At 49.7% G+C, this 22,339-nt stretch overlaps 1 protein-coding gene across 3 annotated transcripts; it reads left to right on the plus strand.

Moving 5' to 3' along the window:
* Positions 1 to 5: 5 nt before the first annotated feature.
* sh3bp5lb (SH3-binding domain protein 5-like, b) lies at positions 6 to 7,978 on the plus strand. 3 transcript variants are annotated; one of them, XM_028964804.1, is made up of 6 exons: positions 6 to 405; positions 2,810 to 2,872; positions 3,371 to 3,499; positions 4,467 to 4,628; positions 5,995 to 6,168; positions 6,384 to 7,978. In XM_028964804.1, exons 1-6 carry the CDS (start codon positions 214 to 216, stop codon positions 6,969 to 6,971), a joined length of 1,308 nt encoding a protein of 435 aa, XP_028820637.1. In that variant the 5' UTR covers positions 6 to 213; the 3' UTR covers positions 6,972 to 7,978. The 3 variants fall into 3 exon arrangements, with proteins under 3 accessions (XP_028820637.1, XP_028820638.1, XP_028820636.1); XM_028964805.1 differs by having other exon boundaries at positions 6 to 372; XM_028964803.1 differs by lacking the exon at positions 6 to 405 and adding an exon at positions 432 to 999.
* The last annotated feature ends 14,361 nt before the right edge of the window (positions 7,979 to 22,339 follow it).

The following is a 22,339-nucleotide window of genomic DNA, read 5'->3' on the forward strand; positions in this document are numbered from 1 at the left end:
GCAACCCTTCTTGCTAAAAACATCTGTTAGCAGGACGGGATTTGAGGGGGTTTGGGGGGCTTGAGGGGTTCGCTGTGTGCCGCCCAGCCGCCTGTTCCTCATGGAGGAAATAAAACGGGACTTTAGTCGTCTGACTCCGGCACTTTATGCGTAGCGCACACGTATTTCCGCAGCGTTTTTCACGGAGCTACTCCCTCTTCGCCCAGGCCGCGCATGGAACCGGGGAGCCTGCGTGAAAACCCACCGGGTTCCGGAGACCCCGACAAGGCCGAGTGGCGAGAGGAGACCCCCGGGGCAGAGTCGGGAGAAGTGGGGGGACGCGCCGCTGATGGAACCGAGCAGTTCGAAGAAGAGCTGGACCCCAGAATTCAGGTAGTCCTGCATGAGCTGGACCCCAAAATTCAGGTACACATGCATGAGGGGGACCCCAGAATTTAGGTACTCCTGCATGAGCTGGACCCCAAAATTCAGGTACACATGCATGAAGTGGACCCCAGAATTCAGGTACTCCTGCATGAGCTGGACCCCAGAATTTAGGTACTCCTGCATGAGCTGGACCCCAGAATTCAGGTACATCTGCATGAGCTGGACCCCAGAATTCAGGTACACATGCATGAGCTGGACCCCAGAATTCAGGTGCTCCTGCATGAGTTGGACCCCAGAATTCAGGTACTCCTGCATGAACTGGACCCCAGAATTCAGGTACTCCTGCATGAGCTGGACCCCAGAATTCAGGTACTCCTGCATGAGCTGGACCCCAGAATTCAGGTACTCCTGCATGAGCTGGACCCCAGAATTCAGGTACATCTGCATGAACTGGACCCCAGAATTCAGGTACACATGCATGAGCTGGACCCCAGAATTCAGGTACTCCTGCATGAGTTGGACCCCAGAATTCAGGTACTCCTGCATGAGCTGGACCCCAGAATTCAGGTACTCCTGCATGAGTTGGACCCCAGAATTCAGGTACTCCTGCATGAGCTGGACCCCAGAATTCAGGTACTCCTGCATGAACTGGACCCCAGAATTCAGGTACTCCTGCATGAGTTGGACCCCAGAAACCACGATGGAGGGTTGGAGTCTGAGCTGCGTTGGTGGGACGTTATAATAATGGGACCTGGTATAACCCGGTGTTGCCCAGCTGGAGCATGCAGTGTGTCCACCGGCAGAAGTAGATGGCAGTAAATCACCAGAACTTTCCCCGACCCAACACAGTTAAGTTATCAAAGTTCCGAACAGACTAGTGTAGAACTGGGTCTTTATTTATTAAATATTACCGTACAGACAAGATATTACAGGGCCGAAAACGTTCTGTTCACTGGATAAAGGTACGTCTCAGAGTCCAAATAATCATGAATTCGATCCATCGTGGCCCCATACAAACCATAATTGCTAAAACTGTCCAAATCAATCAATATTACAGTTTTTTACAGACGCTAGGACACATTTCTCAATACTTAGGTCACTTTTGCAAAACTCTTCACACAATTCTCCTAACTGACATTCAGCTTGGCAAAGCAGTTCATTTCACATTCAAAATGCACTACAACTACCAAAACCCTTTATTCAGGTCTCAAATAAACTCATTCTTCCAGAACACTAGCAGAGGTTGACAGCCGACAAACACACTTTGTCACCCACAAAACAATGACCTGAAAAACACTAACAACATGTAGCGTTACACAGTGTTTTCTTGTGTAAAACATGGACACGTCTCTGTTTATAATTGCAATATATGTTACTGGAACGAATCAGACATGATGCAGAATTTTAACAATATTTGTTTATTCATTTTTATTTTTTATAATTCCAAAATACAAGAATTTGTATACACACCATCCACTGATACAGATACAATAGTAATGCTAATCTACTCGGTCTTCTCCATTTGGCCACAGGTTCTCATCCACATCACATATGTCATCTAGGAAAGAAGTAGCTCTGATCTCATCTGAGACTGCAGCTCTAGATCTTCCTCTTATTCTTCTTCCACCGTGCATACGTATTCCTAACCCCCTCCCAGCCACTCTTCTTCCTCTTTCAGCCACTTCTCCATTTCAGGCTGGGTCCATATTTACATCAAAAAAACATATTCAGCAGTCGTCTCCTTTTGTAATGAAATTGAAAGCGTAACACCTGTGTAGATGTTCATCTACGATGAGAATCGGCTGTGGCTGGTTAAACTGCATTTTTAGATTAAAAATATGTTTCAAAACAATATTGCTGATGAATTTTGCGGTCTTCTTCAGTTTTGCATTATGTTATTGTTTTGAACATAAGTTTAACAGTTCTGAGAACATTATGTAAGCGTGTGCAAAATGTCCTGTACGTAAGAAGATTTTTTGCAGTTGTTGTGTCTGAGTGAGAAAAGAATTCATGAAATGTGAGAGATGTAGTCATTGAATGCATTTTGTGCCAAAACAATGATAATTGATCCCCAGTTTAGCCCAAATGGACTTCTGTTGTGCTCACTGTGTGAAGAGTTTTGCAAAAGTGGCCTAAGTCTTGAGAAATGTGTCCTAGCGTCTGTAAAAAACTGTAATATGCAAAATGAGGTGTATCCTCAGGCCCGGCATTTCGTACGTATAGCCCATTTTGGACAAAGTGTGAGCAGTTTGGAAATAAATGCGGTCCATGGCTGAATACTGAAGTGAATGGTAAATGTTATAATGTGTATGTACGCCACGGTCTGGCCTTCTTGTATGTCCGCTTTACGAAATAAAAGAATTATTGAGCTGCATACTCATGCACCACTCATTTCCATGTTGAGGGTAAATTTAATGGTGATACGTATCTTTCATGGGTAAAGGAAGAACTGGAGCATCTTAACCAGGCCAGTGATGAGATCAACAGACTGGAGCTTCAGTTGGACGTGAGTGAAATCTATCTATCTATCCATCCATTCATCCATCCATCCATCCATCCATCCATCCATCCATCCATCCATCCATCCATCCATCCATCCTTCCTTCCTTCCTTCCTTCCATCCATCCATCCATCCATCCATCCATCCATCCATCCATCCTTCCTTCCTTCCTTCCTTCCTTCCTTCCTTCATTCCTTCCTTCCTTCCATCCATCCATCCATCCATCCATCCATCCATCCATCCATCCATCCATCCATCCATCCATCCTTCCTTCCTTCCTTCCTTCCTTCCTTCCTTCCTTCCTTCCTTCCATCCATCCATCCATCCATCCATCCATCCATCCATCCATCCATCCATCCATCCATCCATCTATCTAGAGGGCATTCAGATGACTGAACAGGGTCAATTTTCTGGTTTCTTGTAACAGACCATTAGCTTTCTTTCACGCTCCCTCCGCTTTGTCCTCCCTCCTTCTCCATCTCTCTGTTTTTTTCTCCCGGTCAGGAAGCCAGGTTCAGTTACAGAAGGATCCTCACAGACTCTGCGCGGAAACTCAACGCGCAGGGATCTCAGCTCGGCTCCTGCATCGAGAAAGCCAGGCCGTACTATGAGGCGCGGAGGTTGGCCAAAGAGGTGTGTGTGTGTATATGTGTGTGTGTGTGTGTGTATGTGTGTATATGTGTGTGGGTGTGTATATATATATATGTGTGTATGTGTGTGTGTGTATGTATATGTGTGTGTGTGTATGTATGTGTGTATATGTGTGTGTGTGTGTGTGTGTATATGTGTGTGGGTGTATGAGTGTATATGTGTGTGGGTGTGTATATATATATATATATATGTGTGTGTGTGTGTGTGTGTGTGTATATGTATGTGTGTGTGTGTATATGTATGTGTGTATGTGTGTGTGTGTATGTATATGTGTGTGTATGTGTGTATATGTGTGTGTGTGTATGTATGTGTATGTGTGTGTGTAGAGGGGTTGCTGGGATTGTTTTTCTTTGCGTCCTCTAAAGAGTGTGAAGGATGATCTCTGGTGACAGTTTCTCAGCATCTCTCGTCACCACCAGGATTCCTGCAGGAGAAAGCGGCCTTTTTACGGTCGTTAAGTGTGTAGAAAGTGGTAGAATTAGTTCGTTTAGGGAATCAGTTAAACCCCCTTTACGCAGGGCCCGTCCAGCCCGTCTCTTCTCATCAGGGCTGTGAATGTCCTGCTGGAAATCGTTACGTTTGGTTGCACGTTGGTGGACGGGAGCAGCTATGAGGTAACTGATGAGAACCTGAGCAACAAGGCCAACAAACAGACCGCAGGCAGTGCTTTGTGCTACCCAGCATGCAATACTGCACGGCGTCAGGGTACCGATGAGCCGTGGGTTGGGCACAGCTTCCCACGATGCCACAAAAACGAGAAGAAAAGCCGACCGGCGCGTAGAGAAGTCAACAGTCGTTAATCTTTTTCAGGTGACCTTACACTTCGAGTAACCTCGCGCCTCCGCGCAGCGCCTCCTGCTGGCGCCCAGCTGTGTCTGCGCCCCCTCCACCGGAGACTAGCTCTGTCCCCCCTCTTTTAACACCGGCCTTCGTCGCTGTCCCCTCGCAGGCTCAGCAGGAGACCCAGAAGGCCGCTCTGAGGTACGAGAGGGCGGTTTCCATGCACACGGCGGCCCGGGAGATGGTGTATGTGGCGGAGCAGGGCCTGCTGGCGGACCGGAACACGCTTGACCCCACCTGGCAGGAGATGCTCAACCACGCCACTGCTAAGGTGCTTATCTCACAGACGCTTATCTCCATCCTAGAGTGACAGATGCCGACGTTTGGCCGAGCCAGTCAAGGTCCTGAGAACCATTTGACCTCCAGTCATTTCCAGACATACGTGACTATGGGATGGTTTCGGACACCCCGCAATGGTTTACTGAGGTCACATTATCGAGGCCGAGCTAGATGTTTAGTATGGACCATAACGGCTCTGCACTATTGGAATGGTCACTCTCACTGACTAATCAATGCGGTTTTCATTAACGCGCTGCAGGTTTTACGTAAAGATCAAGGTTGAGCGCGCTCGTCTGGATTCGTCGTGCGCGCCGAGCTTTTAAACCCGGTCGTGGCGACAGACCTCTTCCAGCGAGCACCCCGCGCCCCATTACCTACGCCGAACTGCCTTTCAGGTGGATAAATAATGATAGTAATAATTGGTGGTGGGTGCTGTTGGACAGTCACTATTATTCCATAAAAGCTGTTATTGGGGTGGTGGTAGCCTAGCGGGGTAACACACTCGCCTGTGAACCAGAAGAGCCAGGTTCAAACCCCACTGACTACCATCGTGTCCCTGAGCAGGACACTTAACCCTGAGTGTCTCCAGGGGGGGACTGTCCCTGTAACTACTGGGTGGTAGTAGCCTAGCGGGTACCACACTCGCCTGTGAACCAGAAGACCCAGGTTCAAACCCCACTGACTACCATCGTGTCCCTGAGCAGGACACTTAACCCTGAGTGTCTCCAGGGGGGGACTGTCCCTGTAACTACTGGGTGGTAGTAGCCTAGCGGGTAACACGCTCGCCTGTGAACCAGAAGACCCGGGTTCAAACCCCACTGACTACCATCGTGTCCCTGAGCAGGACACTTAACCCTGAGTGTCTCCAGGGGGGGACTGTCCCTGTAACTACTGGGTGGTAGAAGCCTAGTGGGTAACACACTCGCCTATGAACCAGAAGAACCAGGTTCAAACCCCACTGACTACCATCGTGTCCCTGAGCAGGACACTTAACCCTGAGTGTCTCCAGGGGGGACTGTCCCTGTAACTACTGACTGTAAGTCGCTCTGGATAAGGCCGTCTGGTAAATGCCGTAAATGTGAATGTTATTGATGATGATAACAGAGGGGTACCGAGGTGAGCGGACCTCGCAGTCACTCTTCCAAAATCCGGAATTCTTTGGCGTTGGGTTTCACTTTCGGGAAAACTTGCTTCTGCTTGCCAGGTGCTGACCCCTAATATGCCGGTTAAATACCGTTTGGTTTTTGCCATTTTTTGCCTGAACATTGACGCCTCTGACCGAGTTGCTGATACGCCGTGTTAATATGAGGCGGTTTAAATTGTCCTCCCTTCGTGTCCTGTGTCTGGGACGATGGCAGGTGAACGAGGCGGAGGAGGAGCGCCTGCGGAGCGAGCGCGAGCACCAACGCGTCACCCAGCTGTGCCAGGAGGCCGAGGCCCGGGTGCAGACCCTGCAGAAGGCGCTGAAGAGGGTCATCCTCAAGTCCAAGCCCTACTTTGAGATGAAAGCTCAGTTCAACCACATCTTGGAGGTATGGGGCGCGAGGAGACGTTATTGTTGCCTCCTCATTTGCGTGCTATTTTTAGTCCGTCATACAATGGCGAGAACTTGCAGAGTTCACCATCTGCTCTCCTCTCACAATATCACAGCCCATCAACACCTTCCATTTTACTGTTGTTGCTACTTGCACATGTGGCACGTCAGACCGTCTGAAAGTATGAAGAAGTCCTTATTATTTATCTGTAGGAGCACAAGGCCAAGGTGGTCCAGCTGGAGGAGCGTGTGGCGAAGGTGAAGACCTGCTACTCCGTTGCCCTGAGGAACCTGGAGCAAATCAGTGAGCAGATCCACGCCCAGAGGGGGCAGGCCCGGGCTGCCAGGGAGAGGAGCAGAGCCTGTGGTGGGAGGAGCTCACCCATGGGGGCGGAGTCAGAGAGGGCAGAGGTCATCCAGGCCGGGGCGTATGGGGGAGTGGGTTCAGCGTTGTTAGAAGTCGACTGGGCGGATGAGAAGACCAGACAGTGGGTGGAGAGGCACCGGGAGAGTGGGTGGGGCCGGAAGGAGAGGGCGGAGCGGGCGGGGTCGGACTCCATGTCCGTCATCAGCTTGCAGACCATCGCGTCTGACCTGGAGAAGTGTGACTCTGTGGAGCACCTGGGTGACCTGAGTGACGTTGGCAGTCTGATCGGGGAGGACAGGGGACCTCGGGCGGAGGAGAGATTAGGGACGACGCCGGTACCGAGCGTGTCCAAACAGGACGGGGAGAGGGGCGCGGTGGGGACAGAGAGGAAGCAGAGTTTCGTGAAGCAGCACCACAGGAGCATCAGCTTGTAAGATGTGGGAATCAGCGGACCTACGTCCTGTCCAACGACGGTTAGAACACTAATTAGTACATTATAACGGGTAAAAACATATTACGTCCAACATGAATATATATTTTTAATCGAATTTGGCAGGAAGGTCTGAAGAGGAAATAAAAAGCACGGAAGCGTACGAGAGCTGTGGCTCTCACCCGCCAAGAGCACACCAACGAAGAACAATTAGACAGAGCCGCCGTTTGGGGACGCGCCTCATTCATTTTGCATTTCGTCCCCCTGGCAAAGAGTGTCCCTCGCTCTCGCACAGCTAAACGGCGGCAGGCGGGACTTGCGGGGGTGAACTCCGCAGGGAGGGACGAGGACTGAAATATACACTGTTTATTACTGTTTATTACACGTTTACAGCGTTGACTTCGGAGTCTGTCCCATGCCAGTGTCAAGAACAGATATTTATAATCTGCTCGTGTTCGACTGTAAAATAGTTCCGTATTTAATTTATTTATATTTTATTAGTCTCTGGTGCCGATTCTCCGTATTCACCGCAGTAAATGACCAGCTCATTAGTTCTTTAAGCGGGTTTGCATTTGCATTCGCTTATTTCCTCTGGTTTTGTGTTTTAAGTGAAGGTGGCTCGATTGTCACCGCGAAGCGCTCGGTGGCACCTCGCAGGGAACCGCCATGCCTGATGTTGAGATATTTATTATAAGTTGTTAGCAGCTCCGCGTTTACAGGTTATTTGCACTGGAAGTGGAGGTTTCGTTCGGCGCGAACGTTGTGACGGCGCTGGACCCCCGTATGCCGCGCCGGCTTGGGATCAGCCATCCTTGCGGCGATTTAACTCCCTGAAGCTCTGACCCGGGATTAGCTCCATCCCTGCTGCCTCATCCTGCTCCGTATGGCTCATTGTTTCCTCGCTTTACGTAGACCAACTGAGGCGGAGCCGCTGCGTAATTCTTACCGGTAACTCATTGATTATGTAAATGGTAATGCATTGACTACCGAGTGAATAAAGCTCATGCTGGAGAGGCGAGTCTGGGCTTTTTTAATCCGTGCATGTGTGTTGAATGAGGAGGGAACTCTTTGACGGAACCACACAATGGACTCCGGTTCAGAGTACGAAACGACTTCCATTTGTGCCCCGCGGCAAAGGTACAGGATGAAAAACAATGGCAACGACGTTAGTTAAAGAAGACGCTTCGTACCGGGGACCTGGAGAATTTAATTTAACAAACCACTGGCTCATGACGTGGGAGCTCGCGAAGAGAATGGTGGAGATAAGGACGTCGCAGTGTTTGTTCAGACTCACTCGGAATATCAAAAGATGAATAATAGCGGTTTTTAATTTTAAAGGCCTGTACTGACCAGACGCGGTTAATGGAGAAGAGACAGGAAGTGTATCTTCTGTCTCTGGGCTTCAATTATTCAAAAGTGGTATAAATATAGAGAAGCGTGGATGCAGAGGAGAAAACGGACTTCCGACAGCGGCACGAGCGGAAAAAACCTGCCGAGAGACTGTAATTATGTCGACTGAAGGTGACATTAGATATGAGAGCATGTGAACGAGGGGACGCGGGACGAATACCGGCCTTCCCCTTCGTTCAGTCCTCGCAGTCTCACTTTTTGCAGAATAAATTGCACAAATTGGAAGGAGAAACACCGGAATCAGGCTGGACGTGGACTTCTCCACGGGACCAGAACGGCTGGTTACGGTTCTTGTGGCACCATCTGAACGCAACTGGTACTTTTTAAAAACCACGTATTATATGATCTAGACTGCCGTGCGGTTTTACTACCACGTTCATTAACATTCACGGATCAGTGAGCCGATAGATGCATGTTTCTGGCCATTAAATTCACTAAATGGCATCACGTTAAACGCACAGACTGCAAATACAGTAGATTTTTACGTTTGTTGTCGGGATAATAAACCCCGTATCGCCACGCCCGACAACATTTACAGGTTTATACACAGGTCTGTAGGAAATAAAGAGACTGTAGGAACATTTTTTCTATTATTTCTCGTTTATGGGCTTGTGTCTGTGTAAAATAGAACATGTTCTTTATATTTTTCACTAAACTACTGATCACATTTGATTCAAAGTTGCAATTGTCATCAAAAACCTTTATTACATGAAATCTCCCACCAATAACACTAAATAAACATGTTTATTCCCACTATTAATTGATAATTTAATAACTCTTTACCTCAGTAAGGGTACAATGTGTTAATTGGTGGAGTTTGGTTGGTTGGTGTTGAAATTACGACATTATGACATTGACTTTATTATACGATAATATTATTATAATATTAGCCCCGATTGGGGTACGTGTGAACGTTTTGTCCTTGGAGCAGATAAGGGACCAAATGAGGACGGCCGCGGTCAGTCCCAGGAAGAGAAGCTGGAGACAGGGTCATGGGGAGCTCATGCTGGTTCGGACCAGAAGGTTCCAGAACACGTATTGCATCACAGTTCATTGTGTATCGAGGTGTGTAGATCGGTCAAGGTGCCCGTGCTGACCCGTGTCCACCTCCAGAATTTCAAAAGCTGGACCAGGGAGCAAAAGGAAGTGATAAAGCACCTTTATATATAATAGAACAGGATGGAAGCCTTTCTGCTGACATTTCTGACAGCTTCAGCAGAACAGAAGGAAAAATGTCCGCTGACAAACCAGAGCAAGTTGGCCCAGACAGACGCATGCAGGCTGTCAGTCCAGGAGGCATCTGGAACAGGCCACGTCAAGCTTCCAAAGTCGTCCATACACACAAGAAGCAGAACATGGCGGGACCCTGTCAGACTTGTCAGCGTCTGGAGGAGCCGGCAACTGTCATCTTCTCCATGTAGACACTGGTCACGTGTCAACGCTGAGACGAGCAGAGCTTCTCATCTCATCTCCTCGTCTTCCCGAAGTCGTACTGCTCAAAACACAAAAAATGCATCAAGCGCTTTGACGGGGACAAAGTCCCCATGGGACTCCTCTGCACCGTCGGGTAGAAGATTTCCACAGATTAGTCCCCCGTCCCTGTTCGCCTGGAGGAAGTCTGGCTTCATGCCGGGACTGTCTTGACTCCTTGGACCAGGGAGCGGGAGTCCGCTTCAAAGCCGGGGACTTGAAGGAGCGTGGCAGGTATTCCAGCCCGGTATCTCTTCAGCCCTTCATCACGAACCATTGTGTCCCAGAGCAAGACACTGACCCCTGAGTGTCTCCAGAGGGGGACTGATTGTAATTCGCTCTGGCGTCTGATGCTGTAGATGCTTGGCTGTCAGTCTTGTTCCGAGCGGCCGTCCATCAGCCGCCCTTATTTTTGGTGGCATTAATTCATTGTTCAGCATCACGTTTTGTAGCTGTCGGGATATAAATCCATATCTGACAGCGTGACTCATCCCTTCGCTTCCGCTGCCGAGCATGCTGGGACTTTACAGCCGAAACGAGGGAATAACGGATAATAAAAGGGACAGTCCCTGCGATGACGACGTCTGGTCCACGACAGTGTACTCGACCCGCCCGACTACATACATCAAACTGACAGCCCAACCGCAGCTTCCATTGGCTGCTCTCTGGAAGCCATCACCCAGGCTTGGGGGGGTCTGCACTATTTATCTAAGATGTGAGCGCGCCATCTGTCTTCCCGTCAGCCAATCAGGGGACTAATTCCACCCCCCCCAACCCCCCCGTTCTACAGGCTACTGCGGACGAGGGCCGTGTTGCCACGACGATACCGTCCTCCGGCGCCTCTTACACGCACGGTACTGTCTACCAACACAAGCAGAGAAAGAGACCCTCTTATTCAAGATACAAGATTGTCCTCCATCTAGACTAATTTGCTTGTAGCTGATCATTCATTACTTTTCATCAACATTCATTTATTATTTATCATAATTATTGCCTCTTTCACCTTCGGATCATTCTTATTCGTGTGTTGCACAATTGTCCCATCCTGAACTTTTGCATATTAATAAAAAACATAATTTCCACTATTTTGAATGTCAGTACACAAAAGGAACGTTCTTGTGTCTTGTTTAAAACCAGTAGTCTGAGCCCTTCTGACTATAAAAAAAGTATATTTCATGTAGGTATTTTGTAATACTCAGCTTATCACTCATTTTATACTGATGAAAAAACAAAACCTTTGGCTGGTTGTGTGCACTCCACTAAACATATTCCGAAATATGTGAAACATAAATAAGAAAAATTTGGCATCTGGCATTTTTTGATCCTGGAAATGGGCCACGGTGGAGAGCTTGTTCTCTTTATGCATGCACATTGTATAATTGGAATTTGAGTAGATAATCAAGTTTAGAATGTGGATGGATGATGGATTGAAACAAGCTAAAAATTCACGACTGACAATGTTTATTAGAGTCTCACAAGCTTTGATGGATAAAGCATATGAACCTAGGTAAATGTAGAAATCCTCTCTTCAAACAGTACAAAATGCATTTTTTACGTGGGTCTTTAATGACCTTTTTACTCTGCCACTCATATCTTTAAAAAGAAATCACAAGCACAAAACAATAAGAGAAAATGTTTAACTTGCAACTATATGGCTTGGTGCGTAAAAATATGCTAAAACAGGAGACAGTTTTTACATGCACTGCTAATATACGAGTATATGTACGTCCTGACAAGGTGAGGAACTTGCTGCAAGCCTCTTGTGTTTTATACAGTGTTGAAAAAGAAGAGAAAATGGCTGAAGAGCGGCGGACCTGGCAACCCCGCGCAGGCGTGGAACCGTTATCTGTGACGTGGGCAGCGAGCGAGGAGGAAGAGCGGAGATGAAGAGCGGGGAAGGAGGGATGCGCCGTGTCTCCCGTCGTCGTCCGTCTGTCTGTTTTATTTCGTTTTTATTCGTCGTCTCCCCCCGTCTCCCCGTCACAGTTTAATTACACGCTCCGAGCGCACCCCCAAATTCAAGGGGCGATTTTTTTTTATTTCTGCACAGAGCGCACTTTGCCAGAAAAAGACCGGACCGGCGGGAATCTGTCTGTGATCACGGGGGTGTCGTGTTTTTGGGGTTAATCCACATCAGTTTTGACCATTTTTCTTAAACCGAGCAATACATTGACCGAAGCACAACTGCACATTTTGTGCACATTAAACCCGCACAACTTTTTTATTACTATAAAAAATTAAAAAAAGGATCGCACGACTGTTAACAGTTGAAACGTCTTCATATTTATTAACCACGCGACCATTTCAACCGCAATAATCAAGTTGTAATATTTCATGTGAAGACCCTCGGCGTCCCAGCAGCCCGGTAAGTCGTGTTTTTTACCTGGTTTTTACTGCATGTACCCCAACATTGTTCCCAGCAGCCCGGCAGTTCATGCTTTTTACCTTTTACCTGTTTTTTTATTGCATGTACCCCAACATTGTTCCCAGCAGCCCGGCAGTTCATGCTTTTTACCTTTTACCTGTTTTTTTATTGCATGTACCCCAACATTGTTCCCAGCAGCCCGGCAGTTCATGCTTTTTACCTTTTACCTGTTTTTTTTTTTATTGCATGTACCCCAACATTGTTCCCAGCAGCCTGGCAGTTCATGCTTTTTACCTTTTACCTGTTTTTTACTGCATGTACCCCAACATTGGGGCAGTGGTGGCCTAGCGGTTAAGGAAGCGGCCCCGTAATCAGAAGGTTGCCAGTTTGAATCTCGATCGACCAAGGTGCCACTGAGCAAAGCACCGTCCCCACACACTGCTCCCCGGGCGCCTGTCATGGTGCCCACTGCTCACTCAGGGTGATGGGTTAAATGCAGAGGACAAATTTCACTGTGTGCACCGTGTGCTGTGCTGCTGTGTATCACAAGTGACAATCACTACACATTTCATTATTCCGGTAGTTCATGTTCTTTACCTGTCCGGGTTTTTTACTGCATGTACCCCAACATTGTTCCCAGTAGTTCATGCTTTTTACCTTTTACTTTTTTTTTTTACTGCATGTACCCCAACATTGTTCCCAGCAGCCCGGTAGTTCATGCTTTTTACCTGCCCAGGTTTTTACTGCATGCACCCCAACATTGTTCCCAGTAGTTCATGCTTTTTACCTTTTACTTTTTTTTTTACTGCATGTACCCCAACATTGTTCCCAGCAGCCCGGTAGTTCATGCTTTTTACCTGCTCAGGTTTTTACTGCATGTACCCCAACATTGTTCCCAGCAGCCCGGTAGTTCATTCTCTTTCCCTGCCTGGGTTTTTTACTGCATGTACCCCCTCTTTGTACCCCCATTCTATCCCATGCTATGACTGAGCCGCTGTGGGGAATGGGGTGCGAATGAAGACCCTCCTGCCTTTTTTCTCTTATTGATTTGGTGCTTGTTAGAAAGCTGCCTGCTGCTGTATTATTGTATTTGGGGGTGAAGGACATTTCATCTTTTAAAATATGTTAAACAGGCCCTGACCTTTACGGGGCTTCTTGACCAACGTGAATCTGGCATCTTATTGTATTTCTAACGCGTTTTAGCGGTCGACGCCCCCTGCCAGGAGTAAAGGTCGGACGCCGGCGTGTCGGGGCGCAGTAACTCATCCAGGCTGGGGGCGCAGGGACGGGATTAACATGCGTGGGCGAGGCGCTGGGAATCTGTCTGTCATTATCGGCACATCGGCGTCTGTGGTGATTGACTTTTCGAGGGGCTTTTTAGCCGAGATTTGGGGTGATGTCTGTTAACGCTGTGCAGCGGATCAGTAAAAGTATTGATCAGGATTGAATGACAGTTTGATGATGCGCTGGAGCCTGAATTTGTCCAGTGAACCCCATGATGTGGGTGGTAGTAGCCTATTGGGGTAACACACTCGCCTATGAACCAGGAGTCCCAGGTTCAAACCCCACTTACTACCATCGTGTCCCTGAGCAGGACACTTAACCCTGAGTGTCTCCAGGGGGGGACTGTCCCTGTAACTACTGACTGTAAGTCTGGATAAGGGCGTCTGGTAAACGCTGTAAATGTAAATGATAAAAAAACGCTGTTGCTGGCGCATTTAACTCGGTTATGCCGGAATACATATTTTTAATTTGCGAGGTGGGGGAAAAAGACGAGCTGGACCTCATGGTCGGGTAGATCATTGTCCTCTGGACCCAAACCAAACTCCCGAATGGAGTATTCATGTTTCATCTCTTAGCTGTAAGTGAGAAAGGGGGCGTGGTTTAAGCACTTTCAGTGGCCACGCCCCCCGTGTTTTAGGACAAGGAATGCTGCTGATTTCTAAACCTAATTTGATGAAATGTACCCTTCTTTCACCGTCATTCCAGAGTTGCATGTGGGTCTGCAGGTGTGGGGCGTCTGGGGTATAAACGGGGTTAATTAGCATTTCTGTGGCGATGCAGCATGTTTATTCGGAGAATGGAGCCCCAGGGGAACAGAGTGAGCTAATGAAGTCTCTTAATTAGGGGAACGAGGAATAAATGGGAATCCACGGCGTCTGTGTGTGTTCGCTGACAGGGCGCTGTAAAAACCACCAACTTTACAGAACGTCGCACGTTAGCATGTTAAACAGAGATCCTGGTCAGATATACAAATCAGAAGAAAAACTGCTCATTAGTTGGAGTTGATTTTTTTGGGATCGTTTGTTCCCTTGAGGGAAGGGTCAGATCAATAGAAGGTGATTGGGATTGATCGCCTTTATCCCGTGATTAACAGTTGCATCCTGACGGGTGTGGTGCCTTCCAGGATGGTGAAGTCCAAGAGTGTCATTCAGTTGTCTGAAGATGGCTTTCCGTCTTTAGCGTTGGTGCTAAGGCACTTTCGGTGGTGGACACGTGTCACCACGGGCACCCTGACCCCTTCATCCCCCTCAAAAAACGAAAAAGAACCAAACAGAAACATATGAAGAATATATATGTACATGAACATATTTTACTGTAAAACCTGCTGTTGTTACCGGATTTTGTAAAGTGAAGTGGATGTCATTGTCTTTGTGAAACACTGCAGCACAGCACACAGTAACACGGTGACACATGTCCTCTGTATTTAACCATCGCCCTTGGTGAAGTGGGCACCATGACAGGCACCCGGGGAGCAGTGTGTAGGGACCTCAGTGGCACCTTGGCGGGTCGGGATTCGAACCCGCAATCTTCTGATTACGGGGCCGCTTCCTTAACCGCCAGGCCACCACTGGCCCTTTTGACCTTTGACCTGTCGATCTTCCATCTGTGCTCATTTTCCGACCCGAGGATCACCACAATGTAAATTAATAGACACTTTAGTGTGCAGATTCGGTTTCTATTTTCTCTGTGGGATTTTACACAACTCACGACAATTAACGTGCAAAATGAGCGGATTTATAGTGTAAAGTCAAAAGGTGGACGAGGCCCTCGCTCTCATTTACCACATCAAATATCATAATGTCTGGGGTTTAATGTCTGGTGGACCTTATTGGTCTGGTTATTAGATGCCGCTCCAGGCAGCCACCCCATCCCTATCATCGTCAGTGAGCTTTGTTGCCAGGTTTCTGTTTCCTTTGACCATATTTGGTTGGTCCTGACCACTGCAGACCAAGAGCTGCCGTTTTGGACCCTGCTGTCTGGCCATCACAATTTCTAACGTTTCTAACACATGAACCTCAAGATAAAATGTTCAGGTGCCATTGTAATTAGCAACAAAATGATTGGTTATTGATGTATTCTTGATTGCTGATATGCATAATTAACAGCTAAGAATCTATTGTCATAGTATACCCCATATGTGACACCCCAGTGCTGACCACACCCACCTGGCAGAGAGCAGCCGTTGAACGTTACCCGAGGGTTCCGTTTCGGTTCTTCATGTGGGTTTTGTTCTTTTTTCCACTTCCTTTTGGCCCTCGTGCAGGTTTGTTTTTGTGTTAATAAACCCCATTTTTCATTATGACGTCCTGCTTCTGCTCCTCTGAGACGTGACCATTTGGGTTTTTACTATTTCTTCTTCATGACGAACGTATTTTTGGCGGGAACAAGTGGCTGTTAAAGGGCCGTACACATTACCGAGTAACTGAACGTCAGCGCTGGACGCTCCTGGTTTACGGCCAGAATGGACGCGCGATAGTAACGGCGCGGTGAAGAACGCGCTTCCGGCCTGATCTCCTCGGATGATACGCGCGAGGGCCGCGGGGGATTTGTCCAACGCCGGCCATTATACTAACACCTGGGCCGGCCCGAGAACCGCTTCCTGACAGACAGGCTAATTGACTCATTCCTCACCTCGCCAACTTCCTCTTTCCTGCCCGACGCCACGCCCGGAATACCAATCAGCCTCGCGGCAGCTTCCTTTGACTGACACTCGGAAGCTCTTTAGGTTCCTCCGTCGTTTTTCCCTCCTTCCGCTCATGCCAGGTGACGTGTGGGGGGCAGGGGGCTACAAACCGACGTGGATGCACGAAGAGACACGTTCTCGAGGCGCTGTGGTACATGTAGAAGATGTAGAAGATGTACTCATGTACATAATAGATGGGAGTTATCCGTGGTGTGTGAGTTGTAAATGAGTTTACTGATCCTACGTCTTCCTTCTGGACCATATTTAAATGAGAATTGGGTCCCTCAATTCATCTTCCTGACAAGCAATTTTTCCCAAAATACCAAACACAAAGCCCCTGAATCTGGCAACGCCGAACGTTCCGTCTCTTCCCGCCTGCCTCGTGCTCCTCATGATTAAACCTGTCGATGGCGCCAGTGTCACCAGACACCACGAGCATGACTGCTGTTATGGCCCCAACCATCCACATCCACAGGTGACCTTCTATTCAAGACTTCTCAACACTTCCAACGTTCTGCTTCTTAAGGATGCATTATTATTCCCAACTCGCGGTGCTCAGACTCATTTCTTCTGTCTCATTGTCTTGCTGTACCTTTCCTGGCACAGTAATTACCTATTAATAACGCATACATCATCTATATTACGTCAAGCGGAGCTAAAAACGATACTGCAGACCATGTTATCATTATTAGACGCGGAAACGAGTGAAGCGCTCCTCTTTCTCCACTCGTTGTACCATAATGGTCCCTCTCCGTGTCACCGTCTCAGTTTTACTGTTGGATAATGCTGTTGTTGTTGTGCATGTTTTTGCATAATTTGCGGGGATCTCTGGGTGCTCAGGATGGCCGTCTACGCTCCGCCTGTCCAGGAAACGTTCGGCTGAAACACCAGCAAAACGAGAGAAAGAAAGAGAGAAAATGGTGAAAATTAGCAGGGACGGGCACATATTAACCGGGACACGCGAGCAGCTCCACAGCCTCCTTCTTCACATCAGCTCTTTAGCGGCCCGGTGTCCACGCGTGGCGAGCCGTGGACGCGGCGGTTCGGAAACACCGGAGGGGCGGCCCTGTTCAACATGCACCGCATCGCTCACGTGGCCGGAATATTCCTGATGATTTCTGTGTCCGGGAATGTACTGGAACTGCATGGCTATCTGGATGTGGGTGTGTTACACGTCTGGACAGGTGTCAATGTAAGACCCATAATGACGGTGACAAGTTGACCCATGCCGCGTTAAACAGGTGAGATCGTGTCACATGACAATCCTCGGAGAAGTTGGATGGGTCGGCACGAAGAGGACGTCATATAAATATATAAATATAAACATTCAGTCTCCAGGGCGTGGAGGACAAGGTCAAACATCGTGACCGTCTACTGCTGCATCCACAGATGCGATTAGGGCTTCAGTATGCAGAGCAGAAGCCGTCCATCTTCACCTCGTCCCTCTGGGACGGCCGGCGGGACGTGGCCGCATGGCGTACCGGCCCTTCCGCATGGCGTACTGGCGCATGGCGTACCGGCGCTTGCTGTATGGCGTACCGGCGCATGGCGTACCGGCGCATGCCGTACCGGCGCATGCCGTACCGGCGCATGGTGTATGGCTGCCGGCACTAGACTGGCACGGCTGCCAGAATTGTGGATTGTGAAGCATGGCGCAGAATTGTGTAGAATTGTGTATTTTGAAGCGTATGGCGTATGGCATACCGACGCATGGCATACCGGCACATGGTGTACCGGCGCATGGCGTACCGGCGCATGGCGTACCGGCGCTTGCCGTACCGGCGCATGGCGTACCGGCGCTTGCCGTACCGGCACATGGCGCATGGCGTACCGGCGCATGGCGTACCGGCGCTTGCCGTACCGGCACATGGCGCATGGCGTACCGGCGCATGGCGTACCGGCGCTTGCCGTACCGGCACATGGCGCATGGCGTACCGGCGCATGGCGTACCGGCGCTTGCCGTACCGGCACATGGCGCATGGCGTACCGGCGCATGGCGTACCGGCGCTTGCCGTACCGGCACATGGCGCATGCCGTACCGGCGCATGGCGTACCGGCGCATGGCTGCCGACGCTAGACTGGCACGGCTGCCAGAATTGTGGATTGTGAAGAGCAACATCTGGCAACGAACCTTTGGCGCAGTAACAGATTTGGAGACGATATGACGGTGTGCCGTGATAAATTATCACCATGTTGAAGGATTTTTACAGTAGAGGAAAGTGACAGGTTATAGTACCTTTTTTATGGGATTTGTAGGGATTTTAGGGACTTTCCTCGTGTATATGGATGATGCGGCTGTTGCACAGCGGTAAAGCTCAACTACCGCAGCGGTGGAGTGTCACGTGTAAACGTGTAAATGTGTAAACGTGTAAACGTGTAAACGTAGAATGTTCAGAGCCGCGTTTTCTGGTCGTTTCTGTTGAAGTTACGAGCGTGCAGCGCGTGTACTTTTGATGCGAGGCGGCTCTTCAGCACGCGGTTCCGGCGGTGGTCTTGCGGCAAGAACTCCCATCAGACGTGGACTACGGACGCCTTGGTGTTCCTACGCAAAATCATTTATGAGCAGTTAGCGGCGCCCTGAAGCAGCTGATCGGTACGAGAGCGATGGCCAGAAACTCGGCCCAATATCCACGCCACCCCGATACTGTTCACTAACCAGGACGTAGCGTGTGTGACAGAGTGTGTGTGTGTGTGTGTGTGTGTGTGTGTGTGTGTGTATGTGTGGTATGTGTGGTATGTGTGGTGTGTGTGTGTGTGTGTGTTTGTGTATGTGTAATGTGTGTGTGTGGTATGTGTGGTGTGTGTGTGTGGTATGTGTGTGTGTGTGTGTGTGTGTGTGTGTGTGTGTGTGTGTGTGCATGTTAGCCACCGGTTTTCCTGCCGGTTTTATCGGGGTTCCGCCCCTTCTCGACACCCCGCTGGTGTGACTGTCTCTGTCCCCGCTGAAGTGCGTCCGCGTTTGCCGTCTCGCACAATGGACTTGATGGCGGCGGCGCTGAAGTGTTGTGGAGCAGATTGTAAACAGAACATTTACTTCTATTGTGCACCGCGCCACCTTCTTCCCACCTGGACACCTGGTCCCTGGGGGAGTTGGACGTGAGGACGTGAGGAGGATGTGAGGGGGACGTGAGGGGGACGTGAGGATGTGAGGAGGACGTGAGGGGGACGTGAGGACGACGTGAGGATGTGAGGGGGACGTGAGGGGGACGTGAAGGGGACGTGAGGAGGACGTGAGGGGGACGTGAAGGAGACGTGAGGAGGACGTGAGGGGGACGTGAAGGGGACGTGAGGAGGACATGAAGGGGACGTGAGGAGGACGTGAGGATGTGAGGAGGACGTGAGGGGGACATCAGGGGGACGTGAGGGGGACGCGAGGAGGACGTGAGGGGGACGTGAGGAGGACGTGAAGGGGACGTGAGGAGGACATCAGGGGGACGTGACGGGGACGCGAGGAGGACGCGAGGGGGACGTGAGGGGGACGTGAGGACAGTCTTTGTGAGCCTCTTGTTTAGCGGGACTCCTGCTTGGGGAAATTGTTGGAAAGCACAGACTGCATGAAGAGACGGAGAAGCGGAACGTCCTTTTTACGTGGTCTCGTCACGCGTCTCAGTGTCCAGGGTGAGCAGGAAGCAGGAAGTGTTTCTGGTTGGTGGGCGACATTGCCAGAAAAATGGCGGGAAGTCATCGTGCCGAGCGCGCGGGTCACGGCACCGCCGAGTGGGGATGGGAGCGGTTGTGGTGTTTTGGTGATGCTCAGCCTGGGTATCTCTAGCTGAGTGCCGCAGGAACCGGATGTTACATCCAAGAAAGGTCAGGGGTCAGGGGTCAGGCCCCACACTCTGTACAATTGAAATGTTGCTGCATGGATAACGTGCGTTGTCGGCGTTGCCGGGTGTGTCCGGCGTGCTGGACAGGTCCCTGCCAGTAAGCTGCCTGCTAGTCTTGATGGATTATGGAGTTATGCCGGAGCAGCCGCCCCCCGTGCGCCCCTCTGATCTCGGGGAGATTATCTCGCCGGGGTTCGGCGTGGAAGCTGGTCTGCTGGTGCATGAGGCTGCTGGTTCGAGGTGCCGCTGAGGGAGTAACTCCACCCACAGCGCCGTGACGTACTACCAGTTCCAGAAAGTACCGCCGGCGACATCGCCATCGTGCCACAATGTGGAAAACGGACGGAATGCATCGATATGGAGGCACTGATAATCGTAATCGAACAGAATCGTGAGGCCAGTGAAGGTCCACACCTCTCATGCTCACGCCGCTGGTTGGTGTAGATATGTAATATATTACAGGACAGTAATTTACCACAGTAATCCACAGTAAATTCCTCTTTTATTCACAGTAGAATGTTGGTTTTTTTCACAGTCAGTAGTTACAGGGACAGTCCCCCCCTGGAGACACTCAGGGTTAAGTGTCCTGCTCAGGGACACGATGGTAGTAGGTGGGATTTGAACCTGGGACTTCTAGGCTACTACCAGCCTGGTATGGGTGGTTCTTTGGTGATTTAGTGAGGCATGGACTGACCTACCTGATCATATTCACTTGGCAGATTCAATAGAAATGAATGTGGAGTTCTTTTTCCCTCTTTCTGCCCTGGCAACGCCGGAAGATGCCAAACTGATAAATCAGGTCTGGGGGGGTCAATGTCCATCGCTCCCCTTCTCCAGATCTACATCTTGGGACATCTTTCCTCTGTCTGGGACAGATGTCTGTATGCAGTTGTTCACAACTTCACTACAAGAATATCCTGGGTCAACAAAACTCTCATTTTTACAATCTGGTGAATTCCAGCGTAGATTCGAGCATTTTGCAGCAGCCATGAATCAGTAATAAACGGTTCTGTTGGCTGGTAGTAGCCTAGCGGGTAACACACTCGCCTATAAACCAGAAGACCCAGGTTCAAATCCCACTTACTACCATCGTGTCCCTGAGCAGGACACTTAACCCTGAGTGTCTCCAGGGGGGGGGACTGTCCCTGTAACTACTGACTGTAAGGCGCTCTGGATAAGAACGTCTGGTAAATGCCGTAAATGTAAATATAAAATGTTCTACGGTCACAGGTAGACGGTGCCGAGTCCCTGTGCTGTCCACGGTGTCCCGAATGGCATATCGTGACGTAACTGATGATCTTATATCGCGTCCGTGTGTGTTTGTGTTGTAATGATCTGTGTGTCACGGTGGAATGTCACGGTGTCCCGGTCGTGCATGTTCTCCGCCTCTTCTGGTGACCTCCGTCCCCCTCGCAGTCTGTCCGCCCGTCTGTCTCGCCACTTTTCACCTGTGGATTACGAGATTGAAAAGGGAAAATGTCAGCGGCGCTCTTCCCGGCGTGATGAGGTGATGGCTATCTGCCGGTTTCCCCGGACCGGCGGCGCAGGCCTTTCAAATGTCAGGCGCGGCTGCCGGGAATACAGGACCCAGGACGATCTTGTCCACGCGACTCGGACCGTTCTCGCCCGGAACGCGTGGGGAAGATGTAATTGTGCGGCCGTGACCAAATTCATTATTATTGACAAGGAATAATTCTCCGTGCTATTAGTGGGGCGTCAGGGCTTCTTACCCCGCTGGACTCCCAGAATAGCATGTCCGTACACGCTTTCTCCACTGTGGACATCTACGTGTCCACCGCTGGTAAGACGCGATGATCCACGAGCGATCCCGATCGGCCAGCGAGTAGTTGCATTTCATGGCCGCAATTTCCCATCTTCCTGTTCATTTTCTGCCCCAGTGTAACGTGGGTTACGAGGGGTCCACCGCCCACGTTTGTACAGACTGTGGTTGTCCACTGGCCTGTAGATGAAGAGACAAGTACAGACTGTACTGACGTACCACGCTGGCCATGTGGGCCACAGCCTCTAGTCGATGTAGATAATAATAATGCTTTAAATGGGCTCCTCCCATTTTAAACTGGGAGGGGGAGTCAGACATTTACATTTACAGCATTTACCAGACGTCCTCATACAGAGCGACTTACAACCAGTAGTTACAGGGACAGTCCCCCCCCTGGAGACACTCAGGGTTAAGTGTCCTGCTCAGGGACACGATGGTAGTAAGTGGGGTTTGAACCTGGGTCTTCTGGTTCACAGGCGAGTGTGTTACCCACTAGGCTACTACCACCCCAGATATATTTACAGACAAAAAACGGCCGAGTCGGTGGGTAGAT

The sequence above is a fragment of the Denticeps clupeoides genome, chromosome 20, assembly GCF_900700375.1.
Source record: "Denticeps clupeoides chromosome 20, fDenClu1.1, whole genome shotgun sequence".
Classification (NCBI taxonomy): Eukaryota; Metazoa; Chordata; class Actinopteri; order Clupeiformes; family Denticipitidae; genus Denticeps; species Denticeps clupeoides.

What these genes read in the sequence shown, in the direction of transcription:
- sh3bp5lb (XM_028964803.1), top strand. Translation starts at nt 610, where the DNA reads ATGCATGAGCTGGACCCCAGAATTCAGGTGCTCCTGCATGAGTTGGAC. An exon ending in GACTGGAGCTTCAGTTGGAC is followed by an intron (nt 2,873 to 3,370) that starts GTGAGTGAAATC and finishes TCTCCCGGTCAG; the next exon opens with GAAGCCAGGTTCAGTTACAG. An exon ending in TCAACCACGCCACTGCTAAG is followed by an intron (nt 4,629 to 5,994) that starts GTGCTTATCTCA and finishes GGACGATGGCAG; the next exon opens with GTGAACGAGGCGGAGGAGGA.